At 38.1% G+C, this 26,929-nt stretch overlaps 1 protein-coding gene across 10 annotated transcripts in view; it reads left to right on the top strand.

Moving 5' to 3' along the window:
* The window catches only part of CCSER2 (coiled-coil serine rich protein 2), a 164,105-nt gene that overhangs the window by 78,633 nt on the left and 58,543 nt on the right, over nt 1–26,929 (top strand). For 8 of the 10 annotated variants that reach the window (XM_040242557.1, XM_040242560.1, XM_040242558.1 and 5 more), the window contains one exon: nt 9,980–10,175. The exons of the other annotated variants lie outside the window; for them this stretch is intronic. In XM_040242557.1, the coding sequence (XP_040098491.1) occupies nt 9,980–10,175 (196 nt within the window). The remainder of the gene's footprint in view (nt 1–9,979; nt 10,176–26,929) is intronic. 10 annotated transcript variants of the gene reach the window in all.

Genomic DNA, 26,929 nt, shown 5'->3' with positions numbered 1-26,929 from the left:
ATCTGTAACTCAGGGGACTGGTGGTTCAGAACCACTCATCTACTTTCTCTGTATTTTTGTCAGTACTGCTCTGTCTTTTCACCTGACCTAACCTGTTATTCCTTTTTTTCTCTCCAGACCTCCCCTTTTCCCTACAGCTTTACTAGCCAAGTGAAATTCTCTTACATCTTAATAAACCCACATCCTTGACCTCTTCCCCTACATTTTCCTGGTTGTAACTTTCTCCTGAGTGTACTGATTCCTCAGTAGCCTTCTTAGATGAAGGATTCTTATTTTCTAGTCACTCGAGAACTGTTCTGTTTAGGGGTGAGGCTTTGTCTCCATTCCTCATCTTCACTTCTGAATGAAGTGTTCCTAAACCTCTTTGCTTTGACACTTAGGGCATTTGTCTTTATCAGCTTTTCCTTAGTGGTCCCTTTCCCCATTTTACAAAAGTCTTGGCCCCAGGCTCACTTCCCTCTGCACTGTAAGTTTTGCTACAACTCTAAATGAGGCCTCCAATGTTCCTGTAACAGGATTCATTTAAACTTCTGGCTCCCTAGTTCCTCTTACATTAATATGTAAAATCTGTCATCTGCAAATACAGATAGTTTTACCTTTTTCTTTCCAGTCTGGATACTCCCTCCCCCAGCCCCACATGATTGCTGTGGCTGGAACCTCTAGTACTAGTTGAGTGATAAGAGCAGTCATCTGTGTCTTGTTTCTGATCGTAGGATCAAAGCATTTAATCTTTTACTGTTAAATATGTTCACTGTGGGTTTTCATAGATGGTCCTTATCAGATTGAGGAAGTTCCCATCTGTTCATATTTTGTTGAGTGTTTTTTTAATCATGAAAGGGTATTCAGTTTTGTCAAATGCTACTGCTGTGTCTATTGGTATAATTATTTTTCCTTTCATGCTGTTAATGTGATGTATGCCTTTGACTGATTTTTCAGATGTTGTACTAACTTAACATTTCTCAAATAAATCCCACTTGGTCATGATATCCTTTCAGATGTTGCTAGATTCAGCTTGCTAAGTATTTTGTTGAAGATTTTCTATATACATTCGTAACAAATATTTGTAGTTTTCTTGAGATTTTTTGTTTTGTTTTTGATATTATCACACAGATTGAATTGGGAAGTGTGTCTCTCATTTCTATTTTTGGAAGAGTTTGTGAAGGAGTTTTGTTAGCTCTTCATTTACTATTTTGTAGAATCAGCTGTTGAGGTTATTTGGGCCGGGGACTTCTTTTGCAGCGAGTGTTTTGATTGCTGATATACTCTCTCGGATGATCTGTGGATGTCTGTTAGGTTTTCTCAGTTTGTAGTGTTGTTCACGTCTTCTGTTTCTTTGGTGACCTTAGTTGTTTTATCTGTTAATGAGGAGGAAACATTAAAGTCTCCACCTTAAGTATATCTTGTAGGGAAGGTTTGATGGCAACAAATTAGGTTGTTATCTGGGGATATTTTAGTTTGTCTTTAATTTTAAAGGATAGTTTTGCTGCATGTAGGATTCTTGGTTAATAGCAAAGCCTTTCTTTTATAACTCCTATGCTTTCTGTTGAAAAATCAGCTGTTAATCTTGCTGAGCATGTCTTCTAACACAATAAAAGAACGGTTTTTATTGTTGTGTTCAGGATTCTTACTTTTTATTTGGCTTTTGTTGGTTTGAATATGATGTGTCTCTCTTTTAGTTTATCACATTTGGGAACTAATGATTAGAAAGCAATTTCCTTAAATGCCTTGCACCAATAAGTTTCCAGCCTTTTCCAAGGGGCTGTGGGTGTGTGTGTGTATTCAGGGATACCTTCAACAACATGATAAGCAGTTTGCAGTACTGCCTTAGCCTTCATTTCCTGTTTGCTCAGAGGTTCAACATCAGCCGAAGGTGAGGGATTAAGACCTTCTTAGATATTTCCTTGACTTGCACATGTGTATGGTCTTCTCTGTGCCCAGGAATATGTTAGGGCTTTCCAAAGCTTCCTGTGGACATGTGATTCCTCAGGTTTCCTTTAAAATTTTTCACTTTCTTCTTTGTCCCAACTGGTATTGCCATCTCAGACAGCTGAGATTTTTAAACCATTGTCACTAATTTTCTTCTCTTTTCTCTTTTAAAACATTAGAATTAAGGCTGTTCCCACTGAGGGGGCTCTGAATCAGGTCAAATAAAACAACTGCTGAGAATGGACCTTTTCTAGGGAGGTGCCATTTAGGTCAAATAGTAACACTTCTCTGGAAATGGTGCTGCTTAGAGAGTTCCAATCCCAGTGTACCTCCCATCTCACCCTTAAGAGATTGCTGAATGTCACAGCTACTGCAGTTGTAAAGCTATTGTTTTTCAAGCTGCCACAGAGCTAGGAAGATAGACAAGGAAGTAGAATAAATTAAATGTCACAGAGTTTGGTCTTATGAAAGTCAGTTGGTTTTCTTCAGTAAGTGCTTTTTAGTTGTTAATTCCAGAGTTGATTTGCTTGTTTCTAGAGTTCTGAAAAAGTTGATTTTGCCAAATTTGCCAGTGTTCTGGATAGCTCAAATGGCAAAGAATCTGCCCACAGTGTGGGAGACCTGTGTTTGATCCCTGGGTTGGGAAGATCCCCTGGAGAGGGGCATGTTGACCCACTCCAGTATTCTTGCCTGGAGAATTCCATGGACAGAGGAGCCTGGAGGGCTACAGTCTATGGACTTGCAAAGAGTCGGACATGACTGAGCGACTAACACACACACACTCTTAGAGTTTTTATGTGGGAGAGGATTTTTGGAGATCTTTGATTCTGCCATTCCGTAAGTTCTTCCTTTTCCTTTTGTCATGACTGTTCAAAAAAAAATTAATGGCCTTTATTTTTTAGAGCAATTGTAGGTTTACAGACATTTTAGGCAGAAGGTACAGAATTCTCATGTATTCCCTTAACTCTTATACACAGTTTCTCTATTATTAACATCTTATATTAATGGGGGATATTTGTTTCAATTAATGAGTTAATATTGACACATTATTATTAACTAAAATTCATAGTTTACATTAGGACTCATTCACAGTGCTTTGAACCAGTAAGTTGTGTGTACATTCTGTGGACTGACACATGCATAATAGTGTGTATCTACTGTTACTGTATCATACGGAATAATTTCACTGCCCTTGAAACCCCACATCCTCCATCTATTCATCCTTTTCTTCCCTCTCAACCCTGCCCCCTGGAAATGTTCTTGACAAACAGTGAAACAGTGATCTTTTTACTGTCTCCATAGCTTTGCCTTTTAAACAGAATGCCATACAGTTGGAAACAGAATGTAGCCTTTTCAGATCAGCTTCTTCTAGCAGTATGTATTGGAGGTTCCTCCATGTCTTTCTGTGGCTTTATCTCACTTAAGAACAGTCATTTCTCTTTATCACTAAGAAAGAGTCCATTGTGTGGATGAACTGAAGAACCCAGCTACCAGTGAAGGTAGACATAAGAGACGTAGGTTTGATCCCTGGGTCGCGAAAATCCCCTGGAGCAGGGCAAGACAACCCACTCTAGTATTCTTGCCTGGAGAATCCCATGGATAGAGGAGCCTGGCATGCTGCGGTCCATAGGGTTGCAAAGAGTTGGACACAACTGAAGTGACTTAGCACATTCGCACATGCGCGTATGGATGAACTGCAATTTGTTTATCCGTTTACCTACTGAAGGATGTCTTGATTGCTTCCAAATTTGGTAATTATGAATAAAGCTGCTCTAAACATTTATGTGGGTAATTATTCAACTCATTTTGGTAAATATTAAGAAGCATGATTGTGGCATTATATTGTAAGAGTGTATTTAATTTGGGCTTCCCAGATGGTGCTCGTGGTAAAGAACCCGCCTGCCAATGCAGGAGATAGAAGAGACCAGGGTTCAATCCCTGGGTCCAGAAGATCCCCTGGAGGGGAGGGCATGGCAGTCCACTCCAGTATTCTGGCCTGGAGAATCCCACGGACAGAGGAACCTGGCAGGCTGCAGTCTATGGGGTCCCACAGAGTCGGACTCAACTGCAGCGACTTAGCATGAACACACACGTGCATACGTGTTTAGTTTGGTAAGAAATTGCCATGGCTGTGCATTCGCTTCTCTTCCAGCAATGAGTAGGAGCTCCTGTTGATGCATACCCTTGTCAGCATTTGGTGTTGTGGATTTTGATCGTTCTGATAGGTGTTCAGTGGCATTTCATTGTTGTTTTAATTTGCAGTTCTCTAATGGTATGATTTTCGGCATTTTTTCATATACTTATTGGCTATATCTGTGTTTTGTCTTAGTGAGATGTCTGTTTAGATCTTTTGCTCATTCTTAAAATTGGGTTATCTGTTTTCTTGTTAAACTTTAGGAGTTCTTTATATATTTTAGATACCAATCCTTTGTCAGATAAATTTATTACAAATATTTTCTCCAGTCTGTGTTTTGCATTTTCATAATGATAATTTTCACAGAGCATATATTTTTAATTTTATGCTGGACAACTTGTCAGTCTTTTCCTTCATGGGTTGTACTTTTTGTGTCATATCCAAAAACATATTGCCAAAGTCACCTAAATTTTCATTGTTACTTTATAGTTTTGCATTTTATATTTAGATCTTTGACCAGTCAGTGTTCAGTTAATTTTTGTGAAAGGTGTGCAAGATGTTTTTTTTGTTTTGGTGTATAAATGTCTAATTATTTCAGTACTATTTGTTGAAAAGACTGTCCTCTTTCCTTTGAATTGCCATTGCTCCTTTACTAATGATCAGTCAGTTCAGTTCAGTTGCTCAGTCATGTCTGACTCTTTGTGACCCTATGGACTGCAGCACGCCAGGCTTCCTTGTCCATCACCAACTCCTGGAGCCTGCTCAAACTCATGTCCATCATGTCAGTGATGCCATCCAACCATCTCATCCTCTGTCGTCCCCTTCTTCTCCTGCCTTCAGTCTTTCCCAGCATCAGGATCTTTTCCAATGAGTCAGTTCTTTGCATCAGGTGGCCAAAATACTGGAGTTTCATCTTCAGCATCAGTTCTTCCAATGATTATTCAGGACTGATTTCCTTTAGGATTAACTGGTTTGATCTCCTTGCAGCCCAAGGGACTCCCAAGAGTATTCTCCAACAACACAGTTCAAAAGTATCAATTCTTCAGTGCTCAGCTTTCTTTATAGTCCAACTCATATCCATACATGACTACTGGAAAAACCATAACTTTGACTAGATGAACCTTTGTCAGCAACATAATGTCTCTGCTTTTTCAACGTAATGTCTCTGCTTTTTAATATGTTGTTTAGGTTGGTCATAGCTTTTCTTCCAAGGAGCAAACATCTTTTGATTTCATGGCTGCAGTCACCATCTGCAGTGATTTTGGAGCCCCTCCCCCCCCAGAATAATGTCTGTCACTGTTTCCATTGTTTGCCATGAAGTGATGGGACCTGATGCCATGATCTTCGTTTTTTGAATGTTGAGCTTTAAGCCAACTTTTTCACTCTCCTCTTTCACTTTCATCAAGAGGCTCTTTAGTTCTTCGCTTTCTGCCATAAGGGTGGTGTCATCTGCATATCTGAGGTTATTGATATTTCTCCCGGCAATCTTGATTCCAGCTTGTGCTTCGTCCAGCCCAGCATTTCTCATGATGTACTCTACATAGAAGTTAAATAAGCAGGATGACAATATACAGCCTTGACGTACTCCTTTCCTGATTTGGAACCTGTCCGTTGTTCCATGTCCAGTTCTAACTGTTGCTTCTTGACCAACATAACAGATATCTCAGGAGGCAGGTCAGGTGGTCTGGTATTCCCATCTCTTGAAGAACTTTCCACAGTTTATTGTGATCCACACAGTCAAAGGCTTTGGTGTAGTCAATAAAACAGTAGATTTTTTCTGGAACTCTGTTGCTTACCAAGGATCAGTTGACTGTATTGGGTGAATTTTTAGACCTTCTATTCTGTTCTATTAATCTTTTTGTCTCTATCACAGTCTTGATTACTGTCAGTTGATACAGAAAGTCTGTAAGATAGTATCAGTATTCTGACTTTCTTCTTCTTCAGTATTGTGTTGGTTATTCTGGGTCTTTTACCTGTTCATATAAACTTGAAGTGAAGTGAAGTCACTCAGTCATGTCCAACTCTTTGCAACCCCGTGGACTGTAGTCTACCAGGCTCCTCCATCCATGGGATTCTCCAGGCAAGAATACTGGAGTGGGTTGCCATTTCCTTCTCCAGGGGATCTTCCCAACCCAGGGATCAAACCCAGGTCTCCCACATTGCAGGCAGACACTTTAACCTCGGAGCCACCAGGGAATCACTGTTAATATCCATAGAATATCTTCTTTGGATTTTAATTGAGATTATGTTGAATCTAGCATTAAAGAATAGATAACCATGATGTTAAAAATATATGTGTTTAACTTTTAATATACCATGTCTATTAATGGTGAGAAAAAAGCTAAAGGTTTTGTGAAGTCAAACTGTGATTGAGATTAGGAGATAAATGATAAAGAAAATTCCCCAAATCTCTCTCTTTCTCTCTCTCACACACACAGAGTCTCTCCACTCACCATTCTAACCTTTGAATCACAAATCTTCAGTTTCACACAAAAATCACATATCTTAGTCATAAAGAAGCTCTGATAGAAGTGGAGAAGAATGTAAATGTATGGATAGAGCCATATAATTTGGGGAGATTACTTTGAAATTGTGATAAGTGATTCTGCAGCCAAGTGATTATTTGATGTGTAGATTGAATATCAGGTGCTGCTCCTGTATGTGGTTTAAATTTAAATTGGTTTTGAAAAAGCTTATTTCTTACAGATTCCTTTTTGTAGTTATTCTGATCCTTTTTTGTTGTTGTTGTTGATTTTATTGGCTGTACTTATAGAACAATGTTAAATGATACTGATGGTAGTGAGCATTTCATTCTTATGCTTCTTAACCACTGAGGTAATTTTTACCTTCATCCATACCTGTATTGGTTCAATTCTTCATATCTACCAGCCTATTTGGCCTGTGATTGACCACATAGGTTCTGCCTTTGCAAACACACTGCTCACCTTCCAGTGTTTTCTCCAAAGCAGCTTGAAGTCTTCTGCTGCTTTCATGACCTAATTTCTCTTTAGAAGTCAATGATTGTTAAAATCCGTACAGAAGTACAAATTTATGACTATCAAGCTAACATAAGGTGTTTTGTCCAGTCCTCTTTGTCTCATGTTTTTACCTCGCATTCTTTTTCAATGATTCAGATTTTCCTTTGGGAACTGGATCATCTTCTCAGAAGGTGAAATCTCAAAATCTTCATTATCTTGTTTTTCCCTTCTGTTTTAAAGTCTCTTTTTATTTTCTGAAAACAGCCTCTTATATATTTGCTTTCTGTCTCAGTTTTGTCTTCTTCTGTCCTTGTACCTTCTCAATTATATTCATTTTATTCCCCAGCAACCTTCAGATGGCCCTCATTGAGATGTTATGTTATTTCCACCTTACTTCATATGGTTTAGTAACAGTTTACACCCATATTAACAGAGCATTGTGTCAACATTTATCAATTGGGTAATCTAGGAGAAGGGTATATGCCATTATAGTGTTCTTTTGACATTTGTGTTAGAAAAAATTTTCAGTATAAAGAAGTTAGAAATTATTGATAGTAATAATAATAGTAATACATTAGTAATTGGTTTTTACCTAACAATTATTACATATCAAGCACCATTCCAAACACTTTAGCATATATTATTGCCTCATTTAATCCTTTTACCAACCTAGTGAGATACTCTTATTCTCATTTTATAAGTCAGGAAAATGAAGCATAGATAAAGTAACTTGCCCTTTGTGTTATATAGCTAGTGAGTGACAGAGCTGAGATTTGAACTCAGATAATCTGCATTAATTGGATAATGTAAAAATGAATAAATCCTTATTTTTAAAAGGCTTATAATCAGAGATGACATGTATGCAGGTTTCTTTCATTTATGCTATAAAATAACTTATGGATCATAAAACAGTTGAAGGTCATTAAGACTTGGACTAGATAAAGGTTTAGTTTTGGGTCTCATGGTGGAAGTATTAGAAATGCAACTTAAGGCATATGAACTTTATTTGGTAGGCTCTGGACAGCACTGAGAGAATCTGTAGCCCAAAGATACTGAGTATTTTCAATAGCTAGTTACTATCAGCCAACATAAAAACTTAAGTTCTAGCCTGGAGCTGTGTCTTTTACACTATTTTGGCTTCTCTAGGTGCCAGTTCTTTGTCCCCATAATCAGTTAGTGATCAAGACCTTTTGACTCTTCCTTCAAAATGTTTTTAATTCATCACTTCCTTACATATGGTTCATATTTATGCCTAAATCTAATATAAGCCATTATTCCATTTCTGATTCATGCTTTGGCAGTCTCTGGTAATTGGCAGTGGATTAAAAAGTCGGTCTGAGGGAGGCAAGTATATGGAGGGATGAAGTAGAAGAATGAATTGGATTCAGGCTGTTTGTGGTCCCCTAAGCCATATGTGAGAGTCTCCTTGTCCCTGAAAAACACGCACTTTTGTGCCATTTCTTTTTATTTTCTTTTTCTAGAAAGCTTTCACCTTTCATTCCTGCCCAACTCAAACCTTGTACTTTATAGTTCATCCCAAGTTCTTTCCTATTCAAAAAAATTTCCCAAATTATGTCAGCTTTTTCTCCAAGAACATAACTCTTGTCTCTACTATTCATTTGCCAGGTGATTCTTTTTGTCTTACTACTTGAAAAAATTTTCATTACTCTGTATATGTCTTGTCTATTCAGTTATGGATGGTAGAGTCATAGTAATAATTATCATTATTTAAAATTTAATAATTCAACTATATTTTGAATCAACAAAGATAAAATAGTTAAATATGAACAAATTAGGGTCTTACCTGTGGATCAGCAGTTTAAATGTTCTTAAAAATCTCTTTCTTGAGTTGAAAGAAAAATCAGACCTGAAATCAAGTATGAGAAATAGCTTCAGAGAAGAATAATTATTTATGAAAACTAAGCTCATATTGAATATTTGAGAATTTAGAGATTTGGGAATATTTGTTAAAACCTAGAAAATTTATTAGAAAATGTATTTCTACTTCTGAAATTTAATGCATCCATGAATTTAAGTTTAATCCTGATATGTTAATGTAGATGTTATATTGGAGAGAATACTTTTTTAGTGTATTAGTTTAAATATTGAAATTTTACATATAATCACAAGTTCTTATATTAAAAACTAACTGGGATTATGTATAATGTGAATGCAGTAATTTTTAGATTGCTATAGCTATAACTGCTGGTTAAAACATTGTGTTATTCATGTCCATGAAACACATTACCCCTAGTTTTTATTTCTTCTTATTCAACCTGTGTGTTATTGTATGGAACAAAGGAAACTTTAAAATTTCTTTAAAAAATTTTAAAAAGAGTAGATATTTTTTAAGGTAGTTTAAGATTAGGAAATATGTGATGTGTTTAAGACTTTGGTAAAACCTTGTTTAATCTTTACTGGAAAAGATGGTTTATCAGCAATGTAAAAACAAAAGAAGAATAACACTATATTTGTCTTAACTATCTGCTGGAACTTCCCAGAAATAGGAGTCCAGGGGTATATCTAAACTGGGAATTAATGAGGGTAACAGCTAAAAAAAGATGTGAAGTTTAAGAGAGTGACTAAAATTAAAAGCTAAAGGTCAATCAGTGGAGAAAAGTAAAATAAATATAATTTTTTCCAGGCAAGGCCTTTCCCCAGAGGTTTTCGTTTCTACTCTAGTTCCTAAGGAATAAGCTTTACATAACTAATGTGTAAAATACACAAGAAGGGAGAGCAGATGATAACTGTGTTAATGACAACTAAAATTGATTGAAATTTTCAGTGAAAGCAAATTCACTATCTGAGATGAGTAAAAGTCAAAAGGCTTTGTGATAATAAATGATTTGTAATAATCACTGTAATAATTTCATAATCTTTATTTCTTTCTGAAATTATATTGTATATCTTTTCCCTCCAACTTCTTCCCCTGCCCTTCCAGAGGCTCTCCCTATAGAGAATCTCCTTTGGGTCATTTTGAAAGCTATGGAGGGACCCCCTTTTTCCAGGCTCAGAAGATGTTTGTAGATGTACCAGAAAATACGGTGATACTGGATGAGATGACCCTTCGGCATATGGTTCAGGATTGCACTGCTGTAAAAACTCAGTTACTCAAGCTGAAACGGCTGCTGCATCAGGTTAGTACATAGGGAACATTTTCAACTCTGATGTTTTGAATTGCAAATGGATTGACTTTACTATTTTTTTTAAAGTAAAGTTGAGTTTCTAATGACTGTTCAGATTTGTGGAGAAATAATGGTCGTGAATAGTACCTAACAGAAACTCTTCTGAGAGGAAAAACACTTGGGGTTTTGCTTGATGGTCTCTGTAAAGTCACCAACATTTATGAGCTATATAATATTTGGTGAGCTCTCTGCTTCTGTTTCCTCATTTTCATAGTACCTATGTTGTAAGGTTGTTAAGAGAGCTAGAGTTCATGGTTACAAATTGAGTGATTTAATACCTGAAACATAGTAGGTGTTCAGTCATCAGTGCCACTATACTTCAGCACTATACTGCTGCTATAATTTCAGCTAAGTGAGAAATAAGAAACAGCGTTTTATATAATCATAGTCACATAATCCCACTTTGGTTTGAAACCTTCAAGTTTAAACTTCCCCAGTCTTCTCATTTTTTTTGGAGAAAACATGGACTCAGAGCAGTGATGCGCTCGTCCACGTGGTGAGCTGATAGTAGAAGCTGGCTTCTGATTCAGTAGTATTTTCTTGGTTTGAACAGTTAACACATACATTTCCAATGTAAATAAAAAAACTAAGGAATAAAATACTAACTTTAAGTCAGGAATATCTTTAGTTTTAAATCTATATTTGTGTTTTGTAGACTGGGCAAGTTTAACTTAAAATTATGGTTGAGGAAGAACAGTCTGGATTCTCTGCACAACTTACTTTTTGAGTTACCTTCCTCAGGATTGTTACCTTCCTCTAGCTTGTTATGAGCAGGGACCACGTCTTAGAATTTCTGGTGGCCATCCAAACCATTTGGAGGCTGTTGAGATAAATGCTCAGGAAAGGCTATTTAAAATGAAATGTGGCTCCTCTGTTAGTAATTACAACTACTGTGAATATCCTCCTAGTCATGTAAATAGTTTTATGTTACTCAGTTATGCTGAGTTATGCTGGACTGCTCTTCTCTATTCTTGTAGATATTTGAGTAGTTTGAATAGTCTCCCTTTTAAAAAAGATTTATTTGCATATTTTTGGCTTTTTGTTGCTATGCATGGACTTTCTGTAGCTGTGGTGAGGGGGGTGCTCCTCTCCATTGCGGTGCCCGGGCTTCTCGTTGTGGTGGCTTCTCTTGCTGTGGAGCACAGGCTCTGGGCGCACAGGGTCAAGAGCACTGGCCCAGTAGTTGTGGTGCACAGGCTTAGTTGCTCCTCAGCATGTGAGATCTTCCTGCACCAGGGATCGAAACCATGTCCCCTGCTTTGGCAGGAGGATTCTTAACCACTGGACCACTAGAGAAGCCTTGATATTTGACTGCCTTCTTAAAAGACACCTGTCTGTGTAAGGCCGGGAGCAAGAAAGTGGAGAATCCTTTTCGGATCTGAGATTCTTAGATTTCTCTCGAGGCAGAAAGAGATTCAGTGATTCAAATACCCAGACACAGAGTTAACACCTTAGTTTAACTGTAACTGCTACTGCTAAGTTGCTTCAGTCGTGACCGACTCTGTGCATCCCCATAGATGGCAGCCCACCAGGCTCCCTCGTCCCTGGGATTCTCCAGGCAAGAACACTGGAGTGGGTTGCCATTTCCTTCTCCAACGCATGAAAGTGAAAAGTGAAAGTGAAGACGTTCAGTCGTTTCTGACTCCTACCAGGCTCCTCTGTCCATGGGATTTGCCAGGCAGGAGTACTGGAGTGGGGTGCCATCGCCTTCTCCGAACTGTAACGAAGAAATACACCCAGACACAAAACAGGGTAAAGCTAGTACTAACTCCAAATACATATTTAACACATTTCAGCTACTTCTCACCTCTTCTACCTTTTCTTTCCAATGTCTCTGAAGCTCCTGATAAAAAAATCTTCTAAAGATTTCAAATTGACTTTATCCTTTGTTTATGTAGTGAAAACAAAATTATGAGAAGAAAATTGCAGAGTCTGTTTAGGATATCTTTAACATTTCCCAAAATGCTGATAGAAGTTAAAAGCTGAATTAGTCCAGTATTTTGTATAACAGCCTCTTAATTTGTCCCTTTTAGTAATTATAAAAACTTCAGTGCAAGACATGTACATGATTTAAAAAAGTCACATAGTATCCAGAAGCTTAATGAAAAAAGCAATATTTCTGTCCTTCTCCCCACTTGAGCCAGCCTTTTCTAATCTGAACAGGTTACTAAATGTCTTTAGAATCATCATATACAGATTTCTTTCATCATCTTGTAGGATTGAGACTGTTATTTCTTGGATAATTTATCTTCTTTTTTCTTGGTTTGCTCTTGTATTTAGCAGGAATATATCCTTAATTTACTTCCTAAGAGAGGGCAAATGGATGGTACTTTTTTTCTAGCTGATATGTCATTGAAATCTCTTATCTACTCTCATATTTAGTTTATAGTAATAGTTTGGCAGGGATGGAATACTTTGGCTGGTATAGAAGTGAGTTTTTCCTTAGAAATTTGAAGTCATTTCCAGTTTAGCCACTGAGAAAAGTCCACTACATTCTAATCCATTTTACCTTGTGTTTTGTCTGTATTTAATCTCTCTGGGAGATTTTTAGTCTTTTATTTCTGGCAGTTTGCAGTTTCAATGATGTCCTAGGATTTAAATTTTGTTGTACTTGTTCGTATTCCACTTAATGTATGGGTAATCATTGAGTTTTATGAAGATTCATGTAGTGTGAAATTTCTTTAAGTCATTTCTATGATTATTTTATTTATCCTGTTTTCTCTGGGTGTCTGAGTGTATCTTTCTGGAATTCTTGGTAATCCAAACTAGAATTTATGAGTTTTCAGTCTTCTTTTCTTTCATATTTCCCTTTTCTTTGAGTTTGATTATGTTTTCTGGTGTATTTCCTCATCTTCATATTCCAGCTCCCTGTTTCTGTTGAATTCTTTATCTTGGTAGTTGTATTTTCAGTTTCTAAGAGCTCTTTATTGTATGCCTTTCCTTTTTCATATCATTCAGTTCTTATTTTGTCTTATTTTGTTAGTAAATATGTTAAGTAGCTTGTTTCTGTTGTGTTTTGTTAAGATTTCTCAAGTTCCCTACATTATTATCTCTTCATAAATGGTCATTTTGTTTTTTCTGTTTTAGTTTCTCTTTCTTTTGGAATATTTCTTCAGATATATAATGAATCTTTGTTGTTTATTAATATTTAAAATTAAAGGGTAAGAAAGTTGATTCAGGACTCTTTACGCATGGGTTGTCTTGTCAGCTGGCTGGCTTCACTTTAGAGTGACACATGAATATTAGTGGACCCTCAGTACTTAACCAAGTAGAGTGCTTTTCCTTCTCAGGTTGTTACTGTCTCTCCAGAGAAGAAACTTCTGCTTTTTTTTCTTCTTGGAATAGTGGTAGAAGACTGGGAATCTATTCTTGCCTTATGCAGACTTCCAGTTAATTCTCATATTTCTAACCTACATGAGCATGAGTGGTTTTGCTCATCCATTTTCTTCACTCTTGGTTCATTATTTTTCCTGTTATCATATTTTCACATTCAGCATGTTTTGACCGTGGAGTGAGAAATGAAAAATGTGTAGTAGTGAAAAGTACATGATGGTATGTATCTCTTTGATATTTTTCTTTGGGATTACAAAATATTTGCTCCTGATGATTCATACCCTGTCTCCCTGGCATGAGCCTGCGTGTTTTTTGAACTAGCAGGTACGCCATTCAAATGTTTTGTTTTGTTGTTTGCTCTCAGCTCCAGGGTTGAGAATAAAGCCAGTAGTGTGTCTCTCACATAATTCTCTCGTCTGTCGGTCTCTGGCTCTCTCTGTTCCTCTCTCTCTCTCTCTCTCTGTGTGTGTGGGGAATGGACGCATGGGTGCAGTGCCAGATGGATGGACTGTTTACAGCAGTAGCACCTGCGTGAGTGCACTACGAGTTGAGAAGCTGCTGAATGATTGCCACGTGGTGGCAGAGAACCGCAGAAAAGTCAAGGAACTCAAGGTTCTCTATCCCCAGACTTTTTTCATTATAACAGGAAAACTAAGTTCATGAAATATACATAAAAAGAGCCTGTACAGCATAAGGGTACCCTTTAATGAATAACAAGACACAGTTTTATACTCACCACCCAGGTTAAGGGATGAGACATTAAGAAGTGTTCATTCTTCACTGCAGTATCTTCCCTTTCCAGAATCTAGTACTTCCCTCGTTTCTTTTTCTGTTAATTTTTGGCCGTCTCTGTTGGCTCAGATTGTAAAGCATCTGCCTGCAATGCAGGAGACCCAGGTTCATTTTCTGGGTCGGGAAGATCCCATAGAGAAGGGAATGGCAACTCACTCCAGTATTCTTGGCCTGGAGAATATTATGGACAGAGGAACCTGGCGGGCTGCAGTTCATGGGGTCACAGAGTCTGACATGACTGAGTGACTAACACTTTCACTGTCTGTGTCCCTATAAATATACTAGTTTTGTCTCTTAGAGCTTTATATAAATGAAATTATACTGTAAGTATTTCTCTGTGAATTGCTTCTTCCATTCAGCATTTTATTTAAGGTTCTTTGATATTTATGTTTAGTTCTGCTTCATTAATTTTCATTTTTTTAGTCTCCAATTCTGAACAGTTTCTTTCTCCATTTTACTATTGATGTCCATTTTGGTTTTTTCCAGGGTTTTTTTTTTTTTTGCTATGACAAATGATATGAAGTATTCCTGGTATACATGTGTGAAAATTCATCTGGAATAACTAACTAGGAGTGAAATTTCTGTGTCATGGGACATAGAAATATTCCAGAAATAGGAAGCTATTTACCTAAATTGTTCAGTCTGTTTCACTCTTTTCAAATAGTAAATGCTTTTTTTGCATTGTTCTACATCTGAGCAGCACTTGGTATTATCAGATTTATTAATTTTTGTCATGTGATGGGACTCTAGTGGTGTTTAATTGTGGCTTTATTCTGCATTTCAAAATCAGGAAATTTGAAACATTGACACATTACTACCATTTAATCCTCAGAGCCTGTTCAGATTTTGCCCTTTGTCTTGGGGTTCAGTTCAGTTCAGTTGCTCAGTCGTGTCCGATTCTTTGCGACCGCATGAACTGCAGCACACCAGGCCTCCCTGTCCATCACCAACTCCCAGAGTCCACCCAAACCCATGTCCATTGGTCGGTGAGGCCATACAACCATCTCATCCTCTGTTGTCCCCTTCTTCTCCCACCTTCAATCTTTCCCAGCATCAGGGTCTTTTCCAATGAATCAGCTCTTTGCATCAGGGGGCTAAAGTATTGGAGTTTTAGCTTCAACATTAGTCCTACCAATGAACACCCAGGACTGATCTCCTTTAGGATGGACTGGTTGGATCTCCTTGCAGTCCAAGGGAGTCTCAAGAGTCTTCTCCAACACCACAGTTCAAAAGCATCAATTCTTCGGTGCTCAGCTTTCTTTATAGTACAACTCTCACATCCATATATGACCACTGGAAAATCATAGCTTTTGTTGACAAAGTAATGTCTCTGCTTTTTAATATGCTGTCTAGGTTGGTCATAACTTTCCTTCCAAGGAGTAAGCGTCTTTTAATTTCATGGCTGCAATCACCACCTGCAGTATTTCGGAGCCCAGAAAAATAAAGTCAGCCACTCTTTCCCCGACTCTTTGTCTTGATGTAGTATTGTTTATAACAGAAAGATCTGGTTTACCATCACATGTTGCTTTTAAAAGTTGTCATGTTTTTGTAGATTTCTTCAAACTGTGGTACTTCCTCAGTTTTATTTTCACTTTGGTGACCATAATATATTTACTCTTTTAACCAATTCTGCTGACAATGGCACCTCACTCCAGTACTCTTGCCTGGAAACTCCCATGGACGGAGGAGCCTGGTGGGCTGCAGTCCATGGGGTCGCGAAGAGTCAGACACGACTGAGCGACTTCACTTTCACTTTTTACTTTCATGCATTGGAGAAGGAAGTGGCAACCCACTCCAGTGTTCTTGCCTGGAGAATCCCAGGGATGGGGGAGCCTGGTGGGCTGTCTGTGGGGTCGCACAGAGTCAGACATGACTGAAGTGACTTCGCAGCAGCAGCAGCTGACTATAATCAGCTTCTCACCGCCTCTCTTGTACACTTGACCTCCTCCCCTCTCTAAGATTCTGAATCTGCATGCTTGGCTACTCTCCCGTGTACACCTTCCTCACCCTACTTGGGCTCTGACTCCTTGTCAGCCTCATGGATTCTGACACACGACGCCAGTCTTCTCTTCCTGTGGATGGTACTTCACTCTGCTTGAGCTTGACGCTACAGAGGTCAGCTGATGCCTGCACATGGGCGCCCTCTCAACCCTACTTGGGTCTGACACCTGACACTAGGCCTTTTCCTGCAGAGATGCCTCTTCATGCTGCTTGAGCTCTTGTAGCTCTCTGAAGGCCCTCCTGTGGGAGTGTGCCCACTCTACACCACCCTGCTTAGACTGACAGCCCATACCAGGCTGTACATATATCCTCCTCTTTCTGTTCAGATTTGACTCTGGTATCAGATTGTTCTCCCATCCCCTCTGTGTATGCCCTTTTCAGTCTTTTAAGCTCTGACATGCCTTGGTAAGCTGGCCACTGGCAGGGACCTGTTTTTCAATCTCCTTAGATTCTGAAACCCTGTGCTGGGCTGTCCTTTTTGGTTGGAGACTTATTTATTTATTTTTGCCTCATTCAGGAAGATAAAGGAGAGTAAGGAGGAAAAAGACGCAAATTTTAAAAAAATGATTGACTTTATCAAGGTAGAATTTGCATTCAAATGAATTGTGCCTATTTTAAGTATATAATTTGAGTTTTGATGAATATATACAGCTGTGTGACCACTACCACAACAATCAAGATATAGGACATTTCTGTTGCTGCTAAAATTCTCTCATGTCCCTTTGTAGTCAGTCTTCTCTCAAATCTGGCCCAGGCAGCTATTGCTCTGTTCTGTTACTAAGGTTTTGTCCTTTCTAGAATTTCATCTGAAAGTTTTGTCTTCCTCTAAACTATACAATGTGTGCTTTTTTGTTGCTGGATATTTTTTCACTCACCATAATGATTTTGATACTTATCTGTGTTTTGTGAGTTTCAGTATATTAATTTTTATTGTTGGGTAACATTCCATTATGTGTGTGTGTGTGTGTGTGTGTGTATATATATACCACAGTTTTATTTTCTTCCATTTACTTGTTGATAGACATTTGAGTTGTTTTTAGTTGTGGGTTAATTGAGATAATGTTAAATTTCTAGAATAATAATGAAAGTTAATAATAATAGATGTATTAAAAAATTAGAATTTGAATTCAGGACATTTTTTTCCACTTGTCTGTTGTGTGATCTTGGATAAGTTAAATTACTTAAACTTCCTATGCCTAGATTTCCTTATAACAGAAGTAGAAATTATAATAGCTCCTGTTTCAGGACTGTTGTAAAGAAAACATGAGGAAATTTAGTCAAGTGCTAAGCATAGAGTCTGATGCATAGGAAGCAGTTAATGTTAGCTGTTATAATACTGATAGTAGCAACATCAATAATGATAAAAATGTGAAGGTCAAGGATTTTTAATTCCTTGCATTGCTTATAATTTTATGTAGCTGCCTAAAAAGCTAATTCTGTTTACTTTAGAATCCATTCATTGTTATTTCATCATTCAATATACTTTATTAAGCACTTGTTGAGTTTCAAGGATTGTGCTGGTAATGAAGATAAAAAGAAGGAAGATGTAATTCTTGTCCTGTGTCTAGTGCATTGTTCTTAAAACTATGTGTTACAGCTGGTTAGTAGATTTTGAAATAAATTTTGTCCATCGTAACTATTTTTCCTAATAAAGTAGAATAGTATAGAAACTGTGCTGTGCTTAGTCGCTCGGTTGTGTCCAAATCTTTGCAACCCCATGGACTGAAGCCCATCAGGCTCCTCTGTCCATGGGGATTCTCCAGGCAAGAATACTGGAGTGGGTTGCCATGCCCACCTCCAGGGGATCTTCCTAACCCAGGGATTGAACCCAGGTCTCCCACATTGTAGGCATATTCTTTATAGTCTGAGCTGCCAGGGAAGCCCAAGAATGCTGGAGTGGGTAACCTATCCCTTCTCCAGGGGATCATCCTGACCCATGAATTGAGCCGGGGTCTCTTGCTTTACAGGCAGATTCTTTACCAGGTGAGCTACCAGGGAAGCCAGCAAACTCAGATGGTTTGAAGAGTTAAATATTTTTTTAAATGTAGAAAAATTAGAAGAAATCTACAACTACTGTTTTTAAATGGCAAAATAAATCTATAGAAAAAGATATCTATATGTACAAGTTAAACACTTAGGTTTAATAAAAAAAGTTTAAACTGATGAAATTTATAAATAAGATTTGCTTAGAATATTACAGATTTTAGCCATATATAACAATGTTCTAGTCAATTTGAATGTCAGTAAAATTTTTGTTTTGAAAATGTCTTTGCCCCAAGCATCTGTGAGGATCAACTGATTTCTTAAACTCTTATTGAAAATCAGGCTTTATGATTATATTTTTATAATCTCTCCAAATATAGTTTGAATCATTAGATTTTAAATCCCATAGGTGAATTACAGTCTTACTCAAAAATTTATCTTAGCACACGTTCTAGTTTGTGTGATGTGATACAATGTTCGTCCATTTACTTCTGCTATTTAAAAAAGTGACTTATGAAAAGAAAATGAAAAATATCTCTCCTCTTCCTCCACTCCCTTTCCTAGGGTGCCTCTTGTGATTGTGTTGTAGCATATCAGAAACACAAGGGAGCTTTGTTGACATCACTGATGCTGCTTGTCAGCAGAGACTGGTCAGTGCTGCCAGGCTTTTGGTTAGTTCATTTCAAGTGTCCATGTCCGTTGCAACTGCTTTGGAACTGATAGGAAGATCCCAATTTTTGGAAACTAATGGAAGACTCGCCAGGGTAAGATGGAATTTGTTGTAGGGTTTCCTACATGTTAATATGTGAAGAGTTTAAATATTAGAACAAAAGTTTACCTTTATGCTTTGTTGAAAAAGGAAAATGGAAGATGGTGGAAGTGTTCCTCTTAGAACAGAGGAAAGTTTACTGGTCTTTTTGAATCTTTAGTAAAATACTAATGACATAAGAGTTAGTCAACTTAAGGTTAATTGCATTCAGAGCTCAAAAATCCTGACTAGGACTTCCTTGGTGGTCTAGTGGTTAAGACTTTGCCTTCCAATGCCTTCCATTCTTGGTTAGGGAACTAAGATCTCACATGCCTCATGGCCAAAAACCCAAAATATAAAGTGCAAGCAATATTGTAACAAAGTCAATAAAGACTTAAAAAAAAATCCTAACTAGAACCCACAGAAACTGCGGAAACACTTCACTTAGCAAAGCAGCCAGAACGCTTGGAGAATCAGTCACCTGTGAACTGCTTACTTTTGTGCAGCAGTGTGTTACAGCTTTTATGTTTTTCATCTGTGCATTTATTAAATATGTGTATTCAAAATGCTTAGAACAGTGCCCAACACTGGTCAATAAGCTTACCTCCTTAGGTGGTGCTAGTGGTAAAGAACCTGCCTGTCAATTCAGGAGACATAAGAGACACGGGTTTGATCCCTGGGTCAGGAAGATCCCCTGGAGGAGAAAATGGCAACCCATGCCAGTATTCTTCCTGAAATCCTGTTGACAGGGGAGCCTGGTGGTTATGGTCCATGGGGTCACAAAGAGTCAGACATGACTGAAGTGACTGAGCAAGCCACTAGTATGTGTAGGATGAAGCATGGACATTGCATGCATGGTTGTTATTCAGTGATTTTTGAAAAGAGAATGTTTTCTGTACATTTTATGATTCCCCACCACCACCCCCAAAGCTTAAAAAGACTTGTCTCAAAATGTTTCTGAATTTTGGCCTGAATACTTTTAGTTATTTGGAGGGTATGTGGTTTTATTATAGATAGAATTGGAGATTATATTCATGATCTTTAAACTCTTGTGCTTTGATGGAAATAGTAGCCTTTTCCTTCTTTGATCTCTTGAATCTATACTGTTAGCCTGTTAAAAATTGGAAGGCTCTGAGACATGCCTTTGAGACATGTGGTTGTTCAGTTGCTCAGTTGTGTCCAACTCTTAGCGATATACTGATAACTTAAACATTAATGAATCCCACTTGTCTTGGGCCGTGCTATAAATTTATTTTATTTAGAAGAATTTTTTTAATTTTCAAAAATGCAGGTTTGGTATACAAGACTTCTTTTCTAATTAATTTCTAATTTGGTGGCTCAGCAGTAAAAAAAAAAAAAAAAGACGCCTGCAATGCAGGAGCTAACAGGATCAATCCCTGGGCTGGGAATATTCCTTGGAGAAGGAAATGGCAACCCACTGTAGTATTCTTGCCTGGGAAATCACATGGACAGAGGAGCTTGGCAGGCTACAGTCTATGGGGTTGCAAAGAGTCAGACACGACTTAGCAATTAAACAACAACAAATCTTAAAACATTAATAGTAAAGAATAATGTCTATAGGATATAAATTCTTTGGAATGTATTGATATTTCCTTTATGTCCTAAAGCAAAACTTTGGAAACTTTTGAAAACTTTTCCTTTGGCCATATAGTAAATATATTTTAGCCCTTTTAGATAAGAGGCAAAATTGATGTTACATTTGTTGTTCAGTCACTTGGTCGTGTCCGACTCTCCGACCCTGTGGATGGCAGCTCACCAAGCTTCCCTATCCTCCATTATCTCCAGCGTCTGTTGCCCCCTACACTTCATGCCCTTAATCTTTCCCAGCATCAGGGTCTTATTCACTGACTCAGCTGTTTGTATCAAGTGGCCAAAGAATTGGAGCTTCAGCTTCAACACCATTCAGTGAATATTCAGGGTTGATTTTCTTTAAGATTGACTGGTTTGATCTCCTACAGTCCAAGAGACCCTCAAGAGTCTTCTCTTTCAAACACCACAGTTGGAAAGCATTAATTCTTTGGCAGTCAGCCTTCTTTCTGGTCCAACTCGCACATCCTTACATGACTACTGGAGAAATCATAGCTTTGACTATATGGGCCTTTGTTGATAAAGTGATGCCTCTGCTTCTTAATACACTGTCTCGACTTGTCATAGCTTTTCTTCCAAGGAGCAAGCATCTTCTAATTTCATGGCTGCAGTTACCTTCTGCAGTAATGTTAGAGCTCGAGAAAATAAAGTCTGTCACTGTTTCCATTTCCTTCCCCATCTATTTGCCATGAAGTGATGGGACTGGATGCCATGATCTTAGCTTTTAGAATGTTGAAGTTTTAAGCCAGCTTTTTCACTCCTCTTTCAACCTTCATCAAGAGGCTCTTTAGTTCCTCTTCACTTTGTGCCATAATGGTGGTATCATCTGCATATCTGAGGTGATTGCTATTTCTCCGGGCAGTTTCGAGTCCAGCTTGTGATTCATCCAGCCCAATGTTTCACATGATACACTCTGCATATAAGTTAAATAAGCAAGACATAAATATATAGCCTTGATGTACTCCTTTCCCATTTTGAGCCTGTCTGTTGTTCCATGTCTGGTTCTAACTGTGGCTTCTTGACCTGGATACAGATTTCTTAGCAATCAAGTAAGGTGGTCTGCTAGTCCCATCTCTTTAAGAATTTTCCACGGTTTATTGTGATCCACACAGTCAAAGGCTTGAGTGTAGTCAATGAAGCAGAAGTAGATTTTTTTCCTGGAATTCTCTTGCTTTTTCTATTATCTAGCAGATGTTGGCAATTTGATCTCTGGTTCCTCTGCCTTTTCTAAATCCAGCTTGTACATCTGGAAGTTCTAGGTTTATGTACTGTTGAAGCCTAGCAGTGTGAGGGTGTGTGAAGTGAGCCTGTGAGTTATATGATAGTTTGAAGAGTCTTTGGCATTGCCCTTCTTAGTAGTAGTATACTGTATACATATGTCATCGTCTGTTTATCTGTTTAGCAGTTGAAGGATATTTGTGCCTTTCTCCAGTTTTTGGCAATTATGAATAAAGCCACTATAAATATTCGTGCACAGATTTTCATGTGAGGATGTTTTAATTTCTTACCTGGGCACGGGAATGCTGGTTGATAAGTATATATCTAACTTCTAAAGAGCCTCTTGATGAAAGTGAAAGAGGAGAGCGAAAAAGTTGGCTTAAAGCTCAACATTCAGAAAATGAAGATCTTGGCATCCGGTCCCATCACTCCATGGGAAATAGATGGGGAAACAGTAGAAACAGTGTCAGACTTTATTTTTTGGGGCTCCAAAATCACTGAAGATGGTGATTGCAGCCATGAAATTAAAAGACCCTTACTCCTTGGAAGAAAAGTTATGACCAGCCTAAATAGTATATTCAAAAGCAGAGACATTACTTTGCCGACTAAGGTCCGTCTAGTCAAGGCTATGGTTTTTCCTGTGGTCATGTATGGATGTGAGAGTTGGACTGTGAAGAAGGCTGAGCGCCGAAGAATTGATGCTTTTGAACTGTGGTGTTGGAGAAGACTCTTGAGAGTCCCTTGGGCTGCAAGGAGATCCAACCAGTCCATTCTGAAGGAGATCAGCCCTGGGATTTCTTTGGAAGGAATGATGCTAAAGCTGGAACTCCAGTACTTTGGCCACCTCATGGGAAGAGTTGACTCATTAGAAAAGACTCTGATGCTGGGAGGGATTGGGGGCAGGAGGAGAAGGGGATGACCGAGGATGAGATGGCTGGATGGCATCATTGACTCGATGGACTCCAGTCTGGGTGAACTCTGGGAGTTGGTGATGAATAGGGAGGCCTGGCGTGCTGCAATTCATAGGGTCGCAAAGAGTCGGACATGTCTGAGCGACTGAACTGAACTGAACTGAACTTCTTGAGAAATCAGCAAGCTGTTTTCCAAAGTGGTTATTTGATTTTGTATTCCTACCACGATTAATGAGAGTTCCAAGTGTTCTGCATCCTGGTCCATACTTGATATTGTCAATATTTTTCAAAAGCGCTTCCCAAGTTATGCGTTGGTATCACGTTCTGGTTTTAATTTGCATTTGCCACATCCGCTGGATCATGGAAAAAGCAAGAGAGTTCCAGAAAAACATTGATTTCTGCTTTATTAACTATGCCAAATGCTTTGACTGTGTGGATCACAAAAAACTGTGGAAAATTCTGAAAGAGATGGGAATACCAGACCACCTGAACTGCCTCTTGAGAAATCTGTATGCAGGTCAGGAAGCAACAGTTGGAACTGGACATGGAACAACAGACTGGTTCCAAATAGGAAAAGGAGTACGTCAAGGCTGTATATTGTCACCCTGCTTATTTAACTTATATGCAGAATTCATCATGAGAAACGCTGGGTTGGATGAAGCACAAGCTGGAATTGCTGGGAGAAATATCAATCACCTCAGATATGCAAATTACACCACCCTTATGGCAGAAAGTGAAGAGGAACTAAAAAGTCTCTTGATGAAAGTGAAAGAGGAGAGTGAAAAAGTTGACTTAAAGCTCAGCATTCAGAAAACGAAGATCATGGCATCTGGTCCTATCACTTCATGGGGAATAGATGGGGAAACAGTGGAAACAGTGTTAGACTTTATTTTTTGGGCTCCAAAATCACTGCAGATAATGATTACAGCCATGAAATTAAAAGACGCTTACTCCTTGGAATGAAAGTTATGACCAACCTAGATAGCATATTCAAAAGCAGAGACATTACTTTGCCAACAAAGGTCCGTCTAGTCAAAGCTATGGTTTTTCCAGTGGTCATGTATGGATGTAAAAGTTGGACTGTGAAGAAAGCTGAGTGCTGGAGAATTGATGCTTTTGAACTGTGGTGTTAGAGAAAACTCTTGAGAGTCCCTTGGACTGCAAGGAGATCCAACCAGTCTATTGTAAAGGAGATCAGTCCTGGGTGTTCTTTGGGAGGACTGATGCTAAAGCTGAAACTCCAGTATTTTGGCTACCTCATGCGAAGAGTTGACTCATTAGGAAAGACTCTGATGCTGGGAGGGATTGGGGGCAGGAGGAAAAAGGGACGACAGAGGATGAGATGGCTGGATGGCATCACCTACTCAATGGACGTGAGTTTGAGTGAACTCTGAGAGTTGGTGATAGGCCTGGCGTGCTGCAATTCATGGGGTCGCAAAGAGTTGGACACGACTGAGCGCCTGAGCTGAACTGAACTGAATGACTAATGACATTTAGCATTTTTTCTTATGTTTATTTTTCAATTTTATATCTTCTTTTGTGAAGTGTCTTTTTTTTGCTAACAAATTTTTTGTTTGTTTTATTTGTGATTATTAATAGTTCTTTATATATGTTTTTTTATCAGTTATGTAAATGATGAGATAAATGGATATTGAAAAAATTGTACTTTTGGGGCAAGTATTTAAAATTTGAGTTAATGAAGTAAGTTGAAAACCCTAGATTTTCACATTATCATTATTTTTGTTGCTGTTGTTAAAAGCAGTCACTTTATAAATGCCTTTTGCATGTTTTGGTGATGGTTTGCAGTTATCAAAAAACCTGCTTTGGCTCCATTGATTTCTTTTTTTTCCCCTGCATGTTTTAAATTGGCTTCACTGATTTCTGTTTATTGATTTTCAGTTTCATTAATTTCCATACTCTGTTATTTTCATGTTTTTGTTTGTGCTAGCTTTATTTTGTTCCAGTTATGGATTTGACAACTTTGGTTTAATATAAGTATCGGGTACAATAATTTTTCCCTCTAAGCACTGCTTTAATTGCATTCCACAGATTTTGATGATGTGGTTTCATTTTCCTTTCAACTCAAAAATTTTCTTATTTACCTTGGTACTTCTTTTGACCCATGGATCAAAGAAGTTTCTTGTTACTTTCTAAGTGTTTGAAGATTATTTTTCTGGTTTTGATTTTCTAGTTAACATTCCATTTTGTTCAGAGAGCACATTCTATTTTCTGTTCTTTTAAGTTGAATTATTCAAATATGTAGGTTCATGTCTTTCACCAGATATGAAGTGTATTTATCCATTATTTCTTCAAAAATCTTTGCCGCGGGCTCTACCTTCTATGACGTCAGTGATATGAATATTAGATCTCTTGTTATTGTCCTATAACTCCTGCACCAAGCTCTGTTTTCTACCCCTCCCCCATCTTTTTTTGTCTTTATTGTTCAGATTGGATTTCTGTTGATCTCTCTTTATGTTCAGTCTGTAACTCAAATGTTGATACTGTGTTTAGTCCATCTACGTCACAGTATTTAGTGCATGTAGTATCTAATGCATCTAGTGCACTAGAAATTTTTGGTTATTGAACCTTTGCAGTTCTGACCTTGTCATTTTCCACTTTGTGTGTTAAGTCTTTGCTGAGACTTTCTCTTTCTGTTCCCTTTAAGAGTTCACCTTTACTTTTGTAGAATTTTTATAATAGCTCTATTAAAATCTCTTATAGTTAATTCTTTTTGTTATTTAATTTTAACTTTTTAATATGTCATTGATGTTAGTTGTCTTTTTCTGTGTGTTTTGAGGTTTTCTTTCTTTGTACATTGAGTAGTTTTGGATTATATCTTAGATGCTTGACTGTTGTATTCAGTTCTGTTCAGTTCAGTCGCTCAGTTGTGTCCGACTCTTTGCAACCCCATGGATCGCAGCATGCCAGGCCTCCCTGTCCATCACCAACTCCCAGAGTTCACTCAAACTCGCGTCCATCGAGTCCATGATGCCATCCAGCCATCTCATCCTCGGTCGTCCCCTTCTCCTCCTACCCCCAATCCCTCCCAGCATCAGTCTTTTCCAGTGAGTCAACTCTTCGCATGAGGTGGCCAAAGTACTGGAGTTTCAACTTTAGCATCACTCCTGTAGTATGAGACTCTTAATATTGTGTAAACTTTGTGGGGAATGTTGATTTTTTCCTTTTAAGCAGATAGAGTATTTGGTTGGGACCACATGCCAAGTTCTGATTAGCCACCTTTGGGTTGTGGTTGTACTGTCAGTTGTTCCCAAAGCCTTTGCCGTGCCTGCCAGGTCTGTTTTGAGTGTACACCTTCCAGTGGCCAGCTTGGGACCTGGGCAGTGTGGTCTTGGTTTATTTCTCAAAGTTTTTGAAATGCTTCTTAGGATCAGATCCAAGCAAGTGTGATGCTCAGGAGTGGTGAACCTAGAAATTTATATACAATTTTCTAGAGTTACTTTCTTCATGACATCCTGGTATTTTCTGTTCTACGAGCTTGCCTTTTTATTCCTCTACAGTGAAAGTTCCTGTTTTACTGCACACTTCCCACAACTAAATCCATGTGCAAGGCAAAGTGGTGTGAGCTTGTGTTGTCTCCTATTCTTTGGGGTTCCTACTTTGCAGTGGCCAGGAAGGTATTGTAGATGTTGGAAAAGAAGTCGTTTTATAGTTCCTCTTTTCTCAAATATGTACTTATATATAGGACTGGCCTTGTTTTTTTTTTTTTAACTTAAAAAAATTTTTGTATTGGGGTAAAGCTGATTACTATTGTTGTGGTAGTTTCAGATGAACAGTGAAGGGACTCAGCCGTCCATATACATGTATCCATTCTCCCCCAGACTCCTCTCCCATCCAGGCTGCCAGATAACCAGAGTTCCATGTGCTATGCAGTAGGTTATCCATTGTATATAGTTGGTTATCCATTTTATATGTAGCAGTGTGTACAGGCAACCATAAGTTCATTCTCTAAGTCTGTGACTCTCTGTTTTGTAGATAAGTTCATTTGTATAGTTTTTTTTCTTTTTTTTTAGATCCCACATACAAGTGATTGTTGTATGACATTTTTCCTTCTCTGTCTGACTTACATCACTCATTATGACAGTCTTTAGGTC

This window comes from Oryx dammah, unplaced genomic scaffold, assembly GCF_014754425.2.
Source record: "Oryx dammah isolate SB20612 unplaced genomic scaffold, SCBI_Odam_1.1 HiC_scaffold_6, whole genome shotgun sequence".
NCBI classification, from domain to species: Eukaryota; Metazoa; Chordata; class Mammalia; order Artiodactyla; family Bovidae; genus Oryx; species Oryx dammah.
The sequence above is the reverse complement of the archived record's forward strand: the minus strand, read 5'-3'. Positions and strand labels throughout refer to the sequence as shown.